The sequence below is a fragment of the Periplaneta americana genome, chromosome 16 (assembly GCF_040183065.1).
Source record: "Periplaneta americana isolate PAMFEO1 chromosome 16, P.americana_PAMFEO1_priV1, whole genome shotgun sequence".
In the NCBI taxonomy this organism is placed as follows: domain Eukaryota; kingdom Metazoa; phylum Arthropoda; class Insecta; order Blattodea; family Blattidae; genus Periplaneta; species Periplaneta americana.
In genome coordinates, this window is record NC_091132.1 from 169796041 (window position 1) to 169810633 (window position 14593).

General features: G+C 38.8%; 1 protein-coding gene across 2 annotated transcripts; it reads left to right on the plus strand.

Annotated features, from left to right (window-relative positions):
- Positions 1-275: 275 nt before the first annotated feature.
- LOC138691887 (neurogenic locus notch homolog protein 3-like) lies at positions 276-14178 on the plus strand. Of its 2 annotated transcripts, XM_069814472.1 has the most exons (4): positions 276-473; positions 4234-4288; positions 8769-9413; positions 9654-14178. In XM_069814472.1, exons 1-4 carry the CDS (start codon positions 401-403, stop codon positions 11668-11670), a joined length of 2790 nt encoding a protein of 929 aa, XP_069670573.1. In that variant the 5' UTR covers positions 276-400; the 3' UTR covers positions 11671-14178. The 2 variants fall into 2 exon arrangements, with proteins under 2 accessions (XP_069670573.1, XP_069670572.1); XM_069814471.1 differs by having other exon boundaries at positions 277-473; positions 8769-14178.
- Positions 14179-14593: the final 415 nt, after the last annotated feature.

The window sequence follows — 14593 nt, forward strand, 5'->3', positions numbered from 1 at the left end:
TGTGAACGTCTAGGTACCGCTCTGCTGAAAATGATCAGAAGCCTGTGACGGGCAAGGCACAAACATCAAGTTTACATTAAGTAGGTAGGAAGCTGAAACACTAACACGTTTCTAGATCTCAGACCGCATATAGCTACTGTAGATTAAGTAACCTGATCTGCTGACACGAAGTTGAAGGCTACAGCTGACAACACTGTCACCACGCACTTCCCTTCTGTTACCAAACTTCCTTCCGCAAAGTGACGCGCCCTGACATTTCGCTCCTAGGATTCCATAAAATCCTCCACACAACACATTTGTCATGCTCTGAGGCGTTTCCTTTTGGGGAAATCTGAAGAATCCTCCTATTTGTACCGCAAACATAACAGCCCAGGCGGCAGAGAAGGCGACCAGTCCGAAGATGATCCGATCCTTCACGCTGGCGTGTGTGGCGTGTGTCGTACTTGCAGGAGCAGCTTCTGCCTCGCTTCAGGGTAAGCGGAAAGCAACGGGGAAAATAAGTTTAGTATATAGCTACTTTAAATAATTTGTGTTGTATACAATTTTCTCATTTTATGACAGGTATCGTATTTGTTAAACGAAATACTTCACCGAATGAAGTAGATTTTCGACTTCTCTTGCATACAACTCTGGAAAAAAACTTCTGTATTGTATTCAAGATTTAGTAACATTAGTTCCATAGCCTACTTTTACGAAAAATAAAGAAAAACGCATCAAGTCACAGGAAAACACCAACGAGAATTGTGACGGTTATTGGTTTTATGAAGCCCTTCCTCAGTTCTGCACATTAGACTTAGAAATTGACTAAAATTTGTGTTTTGTTTTTAACAAGTCACTGTATGCTGGTAAAAACAAAACACAATAATTTCTAATTTTAAAAGAGAACTGAATATCGTGTAACTAATGCAAACAAAATTGCTATTACAAAAAAATTCTACGTTCGACACTCCTTGCTGAAAGAACAAAATTCTTTCATGCACTCTTATATTCAGCAGAAACTTTGATTCTTAACAAAAAAAACCTGCAAAATTAATTTTTTACTTTCGAAAACTAAACTGAGAGAAATATTTTTGGCCCCTTACAGAAAATACTTTATTGAAGAATTAGAACATATCACACCTTTTCTATGCCGCATAACTCAGCGTACAACTACTGTCTTCCTCCGACGAGTTTAGAGCTGGACCTGAGGTATTCTTGCCATCGGTGCGGGGGGTTGCAGGTAGATTCTTTTGTTGCTACAGCCAAGCCGAGCCGAGCGGAGTGGGAAGTATTAATCGTCCAAAAATATTCAGACTTCAGTTTGTAGTAGTGTGTGAATATTTCATATACAGGGACATCATTTTATTTTTACTCGCATTTTTATTGTACCTGCATTTCTGAATGTACTTCACTCTCACCCCTTCACTAATGTCCTTGCTCCCGTCAGACACACAAACTTACGGCCGCTGTTGCATTCGAAGTCTTCAAGCAGTGAAGTAAACACTGCAGTGTATAGTGTGTTTCAGAAATATGGTTGCGTTTTCTATAGAAGAAAGAACCTATATTAATAATATCGTACCAAAAATTATATTCAAGAAACGATAAATTCAATTTCAGAGAATATGCTTAAAAATGTTTTTAATAATATGCGTAAAGAATTGAAGCCTGCATTGTAATGAACGGCAACCATTTTCAGCAACTTGTTTAAAAATTCAGATTAGCTTATTTTGAATTGAGGTGGCTAGAAGCAAAGGAATGCTAGTCACATTTGTAATAACATGAGTTAAGTACATCCAGTGTAAGCTAAAGTATCTAAAATGTTAGTGGCAAAGGGATATTTTAATCTCATCACACATTAAAATTTAAATAAAAATTTCACCGATTTTACGAAAGCTTAAATATTTAAACCCCATTTTCTCAAAAGTAACTTAAGTGCACTTACAGCCCTTTGCTTATGAGCCCCTCAATTTAAATGCACTCTTTATATTGTATGTTAACATCAATAATTAATATGCTAAATAAAGTAGACATTACATAACGAACATAGCCGCCTGAAAAGTTGAGTTTAAAAAAAAAAATGTTACTACTCTACTGTATTTTGATAAATTCCATAAAAGTGATGATCAAACTGAAAATCGTAATATCGTATTTCCCTACAACATAAATGGATACACTACTTTTCTCTCCTCCTATACCTAGTAAAATGATTTGTTTACATATTGCACTAGTAACATCAAACTCCTGTAATGGAAGGGGGCAACAGTGTTTCCGAGTATAGCCAGGTTAATGTTAAAAATGTTGGTAAAAATAAAGTGATGTCCCTGTACATATTGTTTACCTAGGCCTGTATGGTTTTGTTATTAATATATTAAATATATTGTTGCAATTTTTGCTCAAACATCTCCCTGATGTTAGCTATGTTAATATTATATGAATTGTTCATATTAAATATTTCACCGTTACAAGTCATTTTTAAGGAAACATGCTGTGGAAAAGTTTTTGGTTTTATTCTATTGGAATTGTAGAATATGTGTGATTGGTATCGTGAAAAACAGATTCCTATAATGTCATGCGAAAATCATTTGTTGGTGATATCTTAAAATACAAATCAAGTAGTTTTACTTCTCAAGTGAGTTCAGCAGTACAGTATATTTAAATTGATTACTTTACTAATTTAATTCAATTCTACTAATCACTAAATTTTATAGTTTGATTCTTCTTTTCATTTATATTATTGTAGTTGTATTACGATTTTTCTTTTTATTTATTTTATTGTATTTATATTTCTGGTGGTGCGATGGCCTTAACCTCACCAGAATAAATAAATAAATAAATAAATAAATAAATAAATAAATAAATAAATAAATTTTCTACAATACTTTCCTTCTCTGAATACGAAAGTACGAATGGTTGTATCTCTATCTCGCCAAAAAATAAGTTAGAAAACTAATAGGCATACTGCTCTCGTAAATTGGGCGAATGTTTTCAGTATGATTGTACTTCCTTCCAGACTGCCGCTGTCACTGTTCCCTCCCACTCCAGTACCGCGCTAGACTAGCCGGAACTGCATTCCTCTCAGCACTAAACTCCTCAGAGGAGTACGTGTGGGTCTGACCACCTGTTGACGGACGCACAGCTTTATTATGCCGTACATATTTACGTAGAACTACGTGTGGGTGAGATCACACAAGGGGAATACAAGAACAACAAGGGAGAGGGTTGCAATTTTATGTGACGGACAACCCCCAAGTTATTCCCCTCTTACTTAAAGAGAGGAAAGATATAACCGCCCCCGGTTCAGTACACGTAATTTGATTGATTGATTGATTGACAAGTCCAGTGCACTGGATCTGACTCGTTACGTGTGTCCTCGATCATCTGGAAGAAAAAGCGATGTTGAGCAACTGCTTGAAGCACTGGGCTTGCCTAGCCGCAGATTCACCTTGGGCAGAACCGTGACGAAATTGCCTGATAAGAGTGGCAACACCGGCACGGCTTCTGACTAGATCACGTTGTAACAATCTATAACAAACTCATTACACGTCACCTCGCTGCTGAAACGAAATTGTATCATATTGGAAATGCAAAAACATTATGGAATTTACAAACAGTGACCCCAAAAATGTAGGAAGGAGGAGCTGTGTCTATTAATTATCTTGCTGGAAAATTGAAACTTGGGCTGATATACAAAAGTAATAACAATGCCTTACTTCCTGTTTAAAAAGAAACCATTTTTCTTTCTTCGATGAGTCTTATTTCGCACTTTATTAGAAGTAATAGGTAAACATTACGAAACTATTCCGAAAAAAAAAAACTTTTAAATGACTACATTATCTTTATTACTTTAATTAAATTTAAATTAATTTTTACTAGCGTTGTTTATCTGTAGCCTATATGTTGTATCGTTATATTACAAAACAATTACTTACTAACATATTTATTATGAGGCGTAGATAACAGACAGCAAGTTGATCCGGCGTGGCGTTGTATAAAAATTCGAAGTTTCTGGAGTTGTACGTCCTAATTCAGGAATTCTCTTCATAATACAAATCTTAATGTATTTATTACACGTTAATTCATACTTTGATTCCAGAATCTCTTCCAAGCCGACAAATAATTATTTATTTCTTACATTTTATTTCTTGTGAAAACTGTTCAGTTGTAAATTGTGCGACATTCAGCCATGACTGTAAAACGGGTTCATTAAAGTACATGGTAAGCCTATTATCTAACTTGATACTGTTCTATTTTCAGATATTTCTACAGTTCTGGAAAAAGACAAGAAGAATATCACTTCAGTAGTTATAAGGTAAGAAAAACTTTTCGATTTTTCAAACGTGCATCAGTGGCGTAGCGTCAATGTAAGCTAAAAAGCTTAGCTTCCCCAGTTAATAATAATTTCATAATAAACCTCCAGTCTATGGACAAAATTATTTATTAATTTTAATAGAATTTATATTTATGCGTTAAATATTGTGATGCGGCAGCTCAGGATGATTTGTGATGCAGCAGTAAACAAGAAGCCTGCACACACCAGCTTCCAAGCAGACCGGTTTCTCCTGTGTAATCCACCCCGCAGATTTTCCATCCCTTTCTAACTAAACTACCCTGGTCGCAAGGCTCGCAAGAAGCTAGCTTTAACATTTAAAATAAGTAGTTTCCGAGTTATACCTTTTCGTCAGTTGTGTTCAGTTGAAGTGTTAGTGTGCATTGTGGCTGATATAATAAATAATGAGTGAAATAACAGTTCCTGACACCAATTTACTTGAATTTTTTAGGACAATTGTATTATCAAGACTGACTTACGAACAAAAGTGTGATTTAAAAAACAAATGACCGACTCCCTTGCTGTCAATGAAGGACACAACCAAAAGACAGACGCATACTTACGTAATGATACTAATATTGTGATTTCTCTAAGTATGACAGGGAGTGAGCTAATGTTATACGTATACGTGTCTATTTGTTAGAGATATGTGTAAACCGTGAAATCATATTTTACTACGTATCATTTGAGGTCATGCCTTATTGGTGTTACTTACGAGGTTCCAACCAATCTTCGACTGCTGACTTGAAATTGACTACTATTTATTTAAGACTGTATTTTTGTAATACGTTTTCTCATATTGCATGAAAGACAACTTGAGTTAGCTTCCCCTGCTCAAAATTTCATGCTACGCCATTGCCGTGCATTGACAATCTCGAGTTCTCTAGCTAGACAATATTAACTTCATCATCATTTTGCTAGTGGGTTCACTCAACGTCATCACTCGAAACAATTGCAAAAGGGAAAATGTGCCAAAAGCGCTGAAAGTAGACGATGTGGCAAGTGGAAATGTGACAGACGACGGAACATTTAATTTAACAACAATGTCTATAAGTTATATTACGTACAACAGAATCTTTTTTTTAACCCTTTCTAACCCAAATTAAATTTACAAGCAATCCATGTTGAAACGTATTAGGACCAAGTTACGGGAGTGGCAACATTTGAAACAAAACTATATTGTTGAAAATGTATTGAAATAGAAGTTATCCAGCAAAATTTACCTTCATATGTAACACACAAGTATATAAATGCTATAAAGTTAATTATTGCCATATGGTATCTATAGGTAAGAAAGACGCTCAAATGGATAAAACGTTACGTAAGTTTCAACACCTGACGTCACTAGGTCAGCAACGTGTCAGACTTTTCCATTATATGGTGTTTGCTATGGGGATGGACTTATTTTCTTTCGTGAATTATATTTCTTATTCCTCTACGCTCTACCGACTGAGCTACCCCAGCAACTATACACGACACAGTCACAATTTTTCCTTTATATCCACACAACTCAAGTGGGCTGACAAGACGCCAGGACCCAACTTTGAGTGCACACAATAATACTGTGTGACTTAAATTGTGGCTTCCTGTTAACGTACCTCCAGTAATGAACATCCGGAACAATTTTTCCTTGAAATTATTCAAACCTGCTTTACAGGGAGCTACTACCTGAAACCAGATTTGCATAATTAAACAATTTCTCAATGTCCCCACATGCCACATATATACTGCAAATAAATCATTCCACACTGATAACAATGTTTATGTGTTAATGGTCTTTCTCCACCGAATCGTTCACACTCACTTTTATGCATACCACGTACTGTATAAATAAAGCCAGAACTTGATTCTCGCAACTGCCTATTATTAGGAAACTGTACCAGCTTGCTGTGCTCATCTGTTCTGCACAATTTGTTGACCATTGCTCTGCGTGCATCGTACTGGTTTAGCAACATTTATTTTTGTGACTACATTATGATTTCAACAATTTTATTGTAAAATTCGCTGTCACGAAAGATCTTCCTGTTTCCTATGAATTTAAATAGAAGCCTCAGCAACGCATTCAGACTGCACAGATTCACGCAAATCCGTTTGTGGCAGTGAACTTAAAGATGTCATACGAATGGCTCAGATGAATTTTTAAAAGCAAAAATCAATAAAGCACATCACCAAGATAATTAGATTTGCATTTAAGCTCCACTGTGGAGTCTGCAGCGTGCCGCCACCGAACTTGGAACCCGTGGTATGTGGTCATTAGTTGCTGGTGGTAGTGCTATGTACCGTGGGCTCTCACCTGGGATAGCTCGTGGGACCGCGGTGATGTGGAAAGTTAAAGAGTTTCTATGGGAACTTCAGGAGCTGCCCGCAGGGGAACCTGTGGCACAGGGAGCCTTAGGGCACGCACACCATTCCAATGGGGACACCCAAGCGGCCTACGTTCCAGCCCATGCCCCTCCCCTAATAGGTAACACACAAGAACTGAATGCCTACGTCCAATAATCTAATTACTTGTGTGCAGGTACAATCCGAATCTGCTAACCTGCGTGTGAGTTGCCGAAAAGCAAAATGAGTCTTGCAATAACGCCAGCACTTCAACATTTCAAATTCTCAATAATTTCCTTTAAACAATCTGCATATTTAATATCTGTTTCTCTTCAAATCATATGTAATCATTAAGAGCTATTTAGATAAGCTATTTCTTCGTGTTTAAATTATTGTATATACTTTAAGACTAATTTAAATCTTCTTCAAGAAATCTGTATAATTTAAGAGAAATTTAAATTGCTGCCCCCCTCAAAATACATTTAGAACAATCAAATTCCAGATGTATAATAGTATTCAAATACTTCTTCAAGCAGCATGTATATTTTAAGAGCATTTTAAATAGATCCTGCTTTTCGAATATTCTCTATACTTTAAGATAAATTTCAATCCTATGTCTCTTCAAAATCATGCATAATTTAAGATTAATTGAAATACTTCTACCTCTTCAAACTTCCATCTTATTTACATACTAGCCGTACCCGTGCGCTCCGCTGCACCCGTTAGAAATAAATATAAAGTAATTACATAATTAAAATAGGACGTTTGATCCAGGGAACATTCGTGTTTGTTAGAAGGATAAATCGTTTAATATGTTACTTAATTTAAATTGCATCCAAATAATTAAAATGCGATCATTTTGGTCCAGAGACACTCATTTGGTGCAATGACAATTCCTTTAACATGTTTCTTAATTTTTATTACATGCAACCATAGTTTAATGAAGATTGACATCATTTAGATTTAATGTGTATATTTTATTGTACTTGTTATAGGTTTCCATTGAATTATGGTAATAACTTAATTTTAACCCTTGTTTTCTACGTATTCAGTAAATGGCGCTTGGCCCACTATGGTTCTGAACCCTTCAAATAATTTAAATTATATTATATTATATTATATTATATTATATTATATTATATTATATTATATTATATTACATTACATTACATTATATTATATTATATTATATTATATTATATTATATTATATTATATTATATTATATTATATTATATTATATTATATCATATCATATCAGAAGTTACTGTAATAACATTATAGTATTATGCCAATCTAGAGAAACTACATTTCCAATGGTGAAATAATAATTAATTATACAAATCGGTTAATTTAGCTTCCGATATTACTTCATACAAACACAGAAACATTCTCTGTAGGCTATCTTCCATAGCTTTCGATTGTTGCTGTCCAAGGCTCCTTATAGACGAAGTCATTTGTTTTTTAATTCATTACACGGCCTTAGATGGCAGTTATTTTAATTTTAAAACTCATTTATCTCATTAAATATCAGTCCTATCAAAATTTTTCAAGGAATAAAACTTATCGCAAATTATTTTTAAAGAAAGGTTTGTTATGTAATATTTTTCACAAAAATCAATAATAAGCGAGATATTTCGATTTATTTAATTCAGGCCCCCTTATAACGCCCCTTTAAATAATGTATTTTGAATGCCATTTAGCCTAAAATCTAAGTTACAACGAACTTAATTTATATTCCAATTTTCATCGAAATCCGTTCAGCCATTATCGCGTTAAAAGGTAACAAACATACAGATAGACATACAAACAAAAATTTCAAAAAAGCGATTTTCGTTTTCAGGGTGGTTAATTATATATGATAGGACCAATTATTTTTGAAAAATCGAAAATTACCAGAAAAATTTCGGCTACTGATTTATTATTAGTATAGATTTGGATATGCAGACTGTGACAATTCTTTAGTCAAGGAAAATACAGTAGGCCTACTTTACTTTCTTCCTTGAATTTGAAATATAAATACCTTCCATTTTTTTAAATGTTAAGACTCATTAACAGCGTAAGTTATAGAAGTTTGAGTTTGTCAAAAAGGAGAGAGTCACTGTTCAGCACTTCATGAGAAAATTTACGTTTTGTTTCAGAGCTGACGGCGAAGAGGATACGGGCCATGACAAAGGGCAAGGCTGTGACAGTCCTCCTTGTGTGATAGACTTGGGCCCGGACGAATGCGACGTCCCCTTTTGTGGGTTGAATACCACAGAGTGCGAGCCTGGGAGTGACGACCCCAAATGTACAACAAGCACCAGCCAGCCGGACTGTGAGTCGGGGGTGAAGGATCCCAGGTGTGCCGGCATCACGACTTCAACACCCAGTCCAGACTGTTACCCTGGTAACAATGACCCCAAATGCATAAACAGTATTCCAGATTGCAATCCTGGTAGTACAGATCCCAGGTGTAGAGTAACAACACCTTCCACACAGACGCCTGACTGTTACCCTGGTAACAATGACCCCAACTGCATAAACAGTATTCTAGACTGTTACCCTGGTAGTACAGATCCCAGGTGTAGAGTAACAACACCTCCCACACAGAGGCCTGACTGTCACCCTGGTAACAATGACCCCAAATGCGTAAACAGTATTCCAGATTGCTATCCTGGTAGTACAGATCCCAGGTGTAGAGTAACAACACCTTCCACACAGACGCCTGACTGTTACCCTGGTAACAATGACCCCAACTGCATAAACAATATTCCAGACTGTTACCCTGGTAGTACAGATCCCAGGTGTATAGTAACAACACCTTCCACACAGAGGCCTGACTGTTATCCTGGTAACAATGACCCCAACTGCATAAACAGTATTGCAGACTGTCACCCTGGCAGTACAGATCCCAGGTGTATAGTTACTACATTTCCCACACGAAGACCTGACTGTCGTCCTGGTACTAAGAACTCCAACTGTGTTCCTAGTGTTACGTCCACCACACCTCAACCAGACTGTTATCCTGGTAGTACAGATCCCAGGTGTAGAGTAACAACACCTCCCACACAGAGGCCTGACTGTTATCCTGGTAACAATGACCCCAACTGCATAAACAGTATTCCAGACTGTTACCCTGGTAGTACAGATCCCAGATGTAGAGTAACAACACCTCCCACACAGAGGCCTGACTGCTATCCTGGTAACAATGACCCCAACTGCGTAAACAGTATTCCAGACTGTTACCCTGGTAGTACAGATCCCAGGTGTAGAGTAACAACACCTCCCACACAGAGGCCTGACTGTTATCCTGGTAACAATGACCCCAACTGCGTAAACAGTATTCCAGACTGTTACCCTGGTAGTACAGATCCCAGGTGTAGAGTAACAACACCTCCCACACAGAGGCCTGACTGTTATCCTGGTAACAATGACCCCAACTGCGTAAACAGTATTCCAAACTGTTACCCTGGTAGTACAGATCCCAGGTGTAGAGTAACAACACCTCCCACACAGAGGCCTGACTGTTATCCTGGTAACCATGACCCCAACTGCGTAAACAGTATTCCAGACTGTTACCCTGGTAGTACAGATCCCAGGTGTAGAGTAACAACACCTCCCACACAGAGGCCTGACTGTTATCCTGGTAACAATGACCCCAACTGCGTAAACAGTATTCCAAACTGTTACCCTGGTAGTACAGATCCCAGGTGTAGAGTAACAACACCTCCTACACAGAGGCCTGACTGTTATCCTGGTAACAATAACCCCAACTGCGTAAACAATATTCCTGACTGTTACCCTGGTAGTACAGATCCCAGGTGTAGAGTAACAACACCTCCCACACAGAGACCTGACTGTTATCCTGGTAACAATGACCCCAAATGCGTAAACAGTATTCCAGACTGTTACCCTGGTAGTACAGATCCCAGGTGTAGAGTAACAACACCTCCCACACAGAGACCTGACTGCTATCCTAGAAGTAATGATCCTAGATGCGTTTTCATTGCACCATCCCCAGGGAGGCCACACTGTTACCCAGGAAGCAGACACCCGCTGTGCATTCCCACACCACCTCCTCCAGTTAATTGTTACCCTGGATGTAAAGACCCACGTTGTACTTCATCTTTTCCAACATCACCACCAATTTGTTACCACGGTAGCAATGACCCAAGATGCCATATTGGACATCATATCCCGCAATCAAATTGTAACCCTTTCATTAAAAATTCCAACTGCAAGCATAAAAACCAAAATCCTCTGCTAACGTGTTACCCCGGATGTAAAGATCCCAGATGTAAAGTTCAAGTTCAAAGCGGACCTCCCTCCGGATGTTTTCCTGGTAGCAGTGATCCACGCTGTGCCGTCACTGTTCACACAGCAACTTTGGAATGCGAGATTGGACCGAATGGCCCACGATGTAAGATTGTCGGCTCCAAATGCAGCTCTGGGAATTGCATCACACCCATCCCAGACCTCAGGTGTGAATATCACGTTAACGGCCCGCGATGTAAGGTCATTACAGTGACTCCACCTCCAGTACTGAACTGTTACCCTGGCAACAGGGACCCAAGATGTAATAATGTCATCGTGCAACCACACTATCCCGCTAAACACAACGAAACGCCGCGATTGCAGTGTGAACAAGGTCCAAATGGGCCACGATGTAAACACGTGGAGAGCGCGGCACCTTCTAGAGTCAACTGTTATCCTGGTAGTGGCCGAAAGTGCAACAATGCATCACCAAACTCGCGGCTGCATTGTGAACATGGCACCAATGGCGTCAAGTGCAAGTACGTACACAACCCAATACCTCCTCGAGAAAGCAACTGTTTTCCTGGTAGCAACGATCCCGCGTGTAGCAGGAGTAAGCCGCAGCTGGTGTGCGAACCCAGTGTTTACGGCGTGCGATGCAAATATGTAGAGGTGCACGAGCATCCACTTCCACCACCTAATTGTTACCCTGGATGTGCGGATCCCCGATGTAACAGTAACGTCATCACTCAGCCATCGTATTGCTATCCTATTCACAAAAATCCGCTTTGTCGCTTATTCAAATGAGCTACAGTTAGAAAATAATTCCCAGTTAATTTTCTCCTAGGCGTTGTACTACAGTCTAGTATATACAGTCACGAAGCTCAATACGTAGGGAATATGCATCCATAGATAGTTGCTAACCACTAGGATCGCTACTATCGCCTCATCACAGACAATGCGAAATAGTACCGGCACAGTCTATTGTTCCTAGTACTCTCAACAACTCGAGCTTCGTGGCTGTATCTACTAGAGAAACTGTGACTGTATTGCATAGCGAAAAGCTCTAGCAAGTGTGTGGTGTGGTTCACTGTGTCGTATACTCCATTTTATTTCAAGGAGTGCAGTTCGGTGGCTCCTTTGAACACCCACTTACAGATTTATGACTTCCTACACAAACACCTCTGACAATTCCATCCTGTCCCCTCGTCGCAACATTGCACAGTTGCCACAATCCTGGTGACAGTCGAAATCAGACTGACGGGATTCTTGGAATTCGGAAACGATGCAACAACTCTGCCTCCACGTGGATTTGACGGGAGCCTGTCAATTCTTCTGAACGAAGGTTGTGATTGGTTAATAAGAGGAGAAGACAGGATTTCCGTCATAGTAAGGAAGACACTTATTTATGACAACCAATTAGTAGCGGGCAGTAGAAAGTCTGTCGGCAAAGTCCTTTTTATGAAACTGCACTCAATGAAATAAAATAAGGTATACGTAACAGTTACCAACTGAATAAGGGTCTATAACAGGAATATCAGGTAGCTAAATTAATGTTATGCGTTATCATGTAAGTAAGAGAGTAACATGTGAACAAGATCAGGTTTTATAGCTAGTTAACAGAGCCAGGATTCCTTGTAGTAACAGCTAATGTCTTTAGTCGGTACGCTTTATACACACGCAAGCCATGCCCCCCACTCCTTATTCTTGTCATTCAGTGCTTCCTTTAGTTAGCGCTAAGGGTCTTTAACCCTCTTAACCACCACTTACAAAACAGCGGGGGTTTAAAAGCTGCATTGTGTAATCCTTCCCCTGGTCATCCTGCCTAAGGTTTTTCCATGGTTTTCCTAAGGCGCTAAGACAAATGTCGGGATGAGCCCTAAAAGAAATGGGCCACGGACCTGCACTCATATCCCCATGATTCTCCCTAATTACTCTAAATTAATTAACAATTACATCTCTCCCCCTCTTCGTAATTGAGCCATCATATAGCCAAATGGCTTGTCTCAAAATTGAGACGATTCAACAAGGCTCATGACAACAATCACCTCCTACATAATAGCCAACTGGCTAGTCTCTTATATATGAGACAACTCATCTTGCCTAAGGTATTCCGTGGTTTTCCTCAGGCGTAAGACAAATGTCGGGATGAGCCCTATAAGAAATGGGCCACGGACCTATATGCCCTTCCCCATATATATTCCCCCCTTATTATAAACGACGTATGCCCTAGTTCAGATACTATAAATTGTCTATTAATTATACGAGGTCACTCAATTAGTCGCAAATTGAAAGGACAGGGACCTCTCAAATTGCAGATTTAGATTTCACGGCGCTTCTTCCGACGGCCTTCACATGCCTTGTCATCGAACAACAGATGACAGCGTCTTGCCATCCTAACGGCAAACACTAGCCATCTCCTCCTCGCCCCGTTCCGTGATCACTTGATCAAATCTCAGTCCCCCTCGCGTATGTGGTACCTAAGAGGTTACGTCCAATTTCGGCTTCCCCTTCAAAATTTTCTAGAGCTCCTTCAGTGGAGCAGCGTAACCCGGAGTGAGACTAGTGGCCAACAGGCTTGGAGCTCACATATTTAGTTTTGTACAGCCCCCAACCCCTTGCAAGGACGCGTTTTGCGTACCTTTTAAATTTGTCCTCCCAATTCTCTTTCGATTTTCGATTTTTTTTTTCCTTCCCTTGCATTTCGAGTCTTGTCAACCAGGCTTAAAACCTTCTCAACCGGCATCACATCGACTCAACTAAACTCTGCGTCATTCTTAACTCTTACTACATATAAATCCTAGCTCTAGTAACTAATACCTGCTCCTGGAATATTACCTTGATACAATAGCCTTTCTCTCACTAGTATGAAAATAATTAACCGTCTTCAAATATCGGTTTGTGTAAATTCCTAGTGTGGCACTTTGAAATCAGCTCGTTTAGTTTTTTGTATTCATTTCTCTGAGTTTGGCTACTTAATTATTCAGATTAAGATGTTTATTATATATAATTTAAATATATATAGCTAACAAGAAGGCCTGTGTTAAAGTCATGTGTTCATTCGTCCAGTTTATACTAAAGCCTTTTCAAAATACGAAAGCTGAAAGGGCTGGCTTCTACCATTCCAGTGTTCGTATATTTAAGCTACATTTAGTCGTTTATAATTGTATTGTATTATGTCATACTGTGCTTGAAAAATAATTGTGTTAGGTATGTAGCATTTACAACCATATTCTTAATGTACGCTCAAAATAACATACTATAATGCATAAAGTGAAGTGGATGGAATGTCATAATAAATATATACAGACAATAGACAGGCGCATTAAATCCCTGAAAGACAAGGGCCTCCTACTTATAGTAGGGCTTACTTACTTACTGGCTTTTAAGGAACCCGGAGGTTCATTGCCGCCCTCACATAAGCCCGCCATTGGTCCCTATCCTGAGCAAGATTAATCCATTCTCTATCATCATATCCCACCTCCCTCAAATCCATTTTATATTATCTTCCCATCTACGTCTCAGCCTCCCCAAAGGTCTTTTTCCCTCCGTCCTCCCAACTAACACTCTATATCCATTTCTGGATTCGCCCATACGTGCTACATGCTCTGCCCATCTCAAACGTCTGGATTTAATGTCCTAATTATGTCAGGTGAAGAATACAATGCGTGCAGTTCTGTGTTGTGTAACTTTCTCCATTCTCCTGTAACTTAATCCCTCTTAGCCCCAA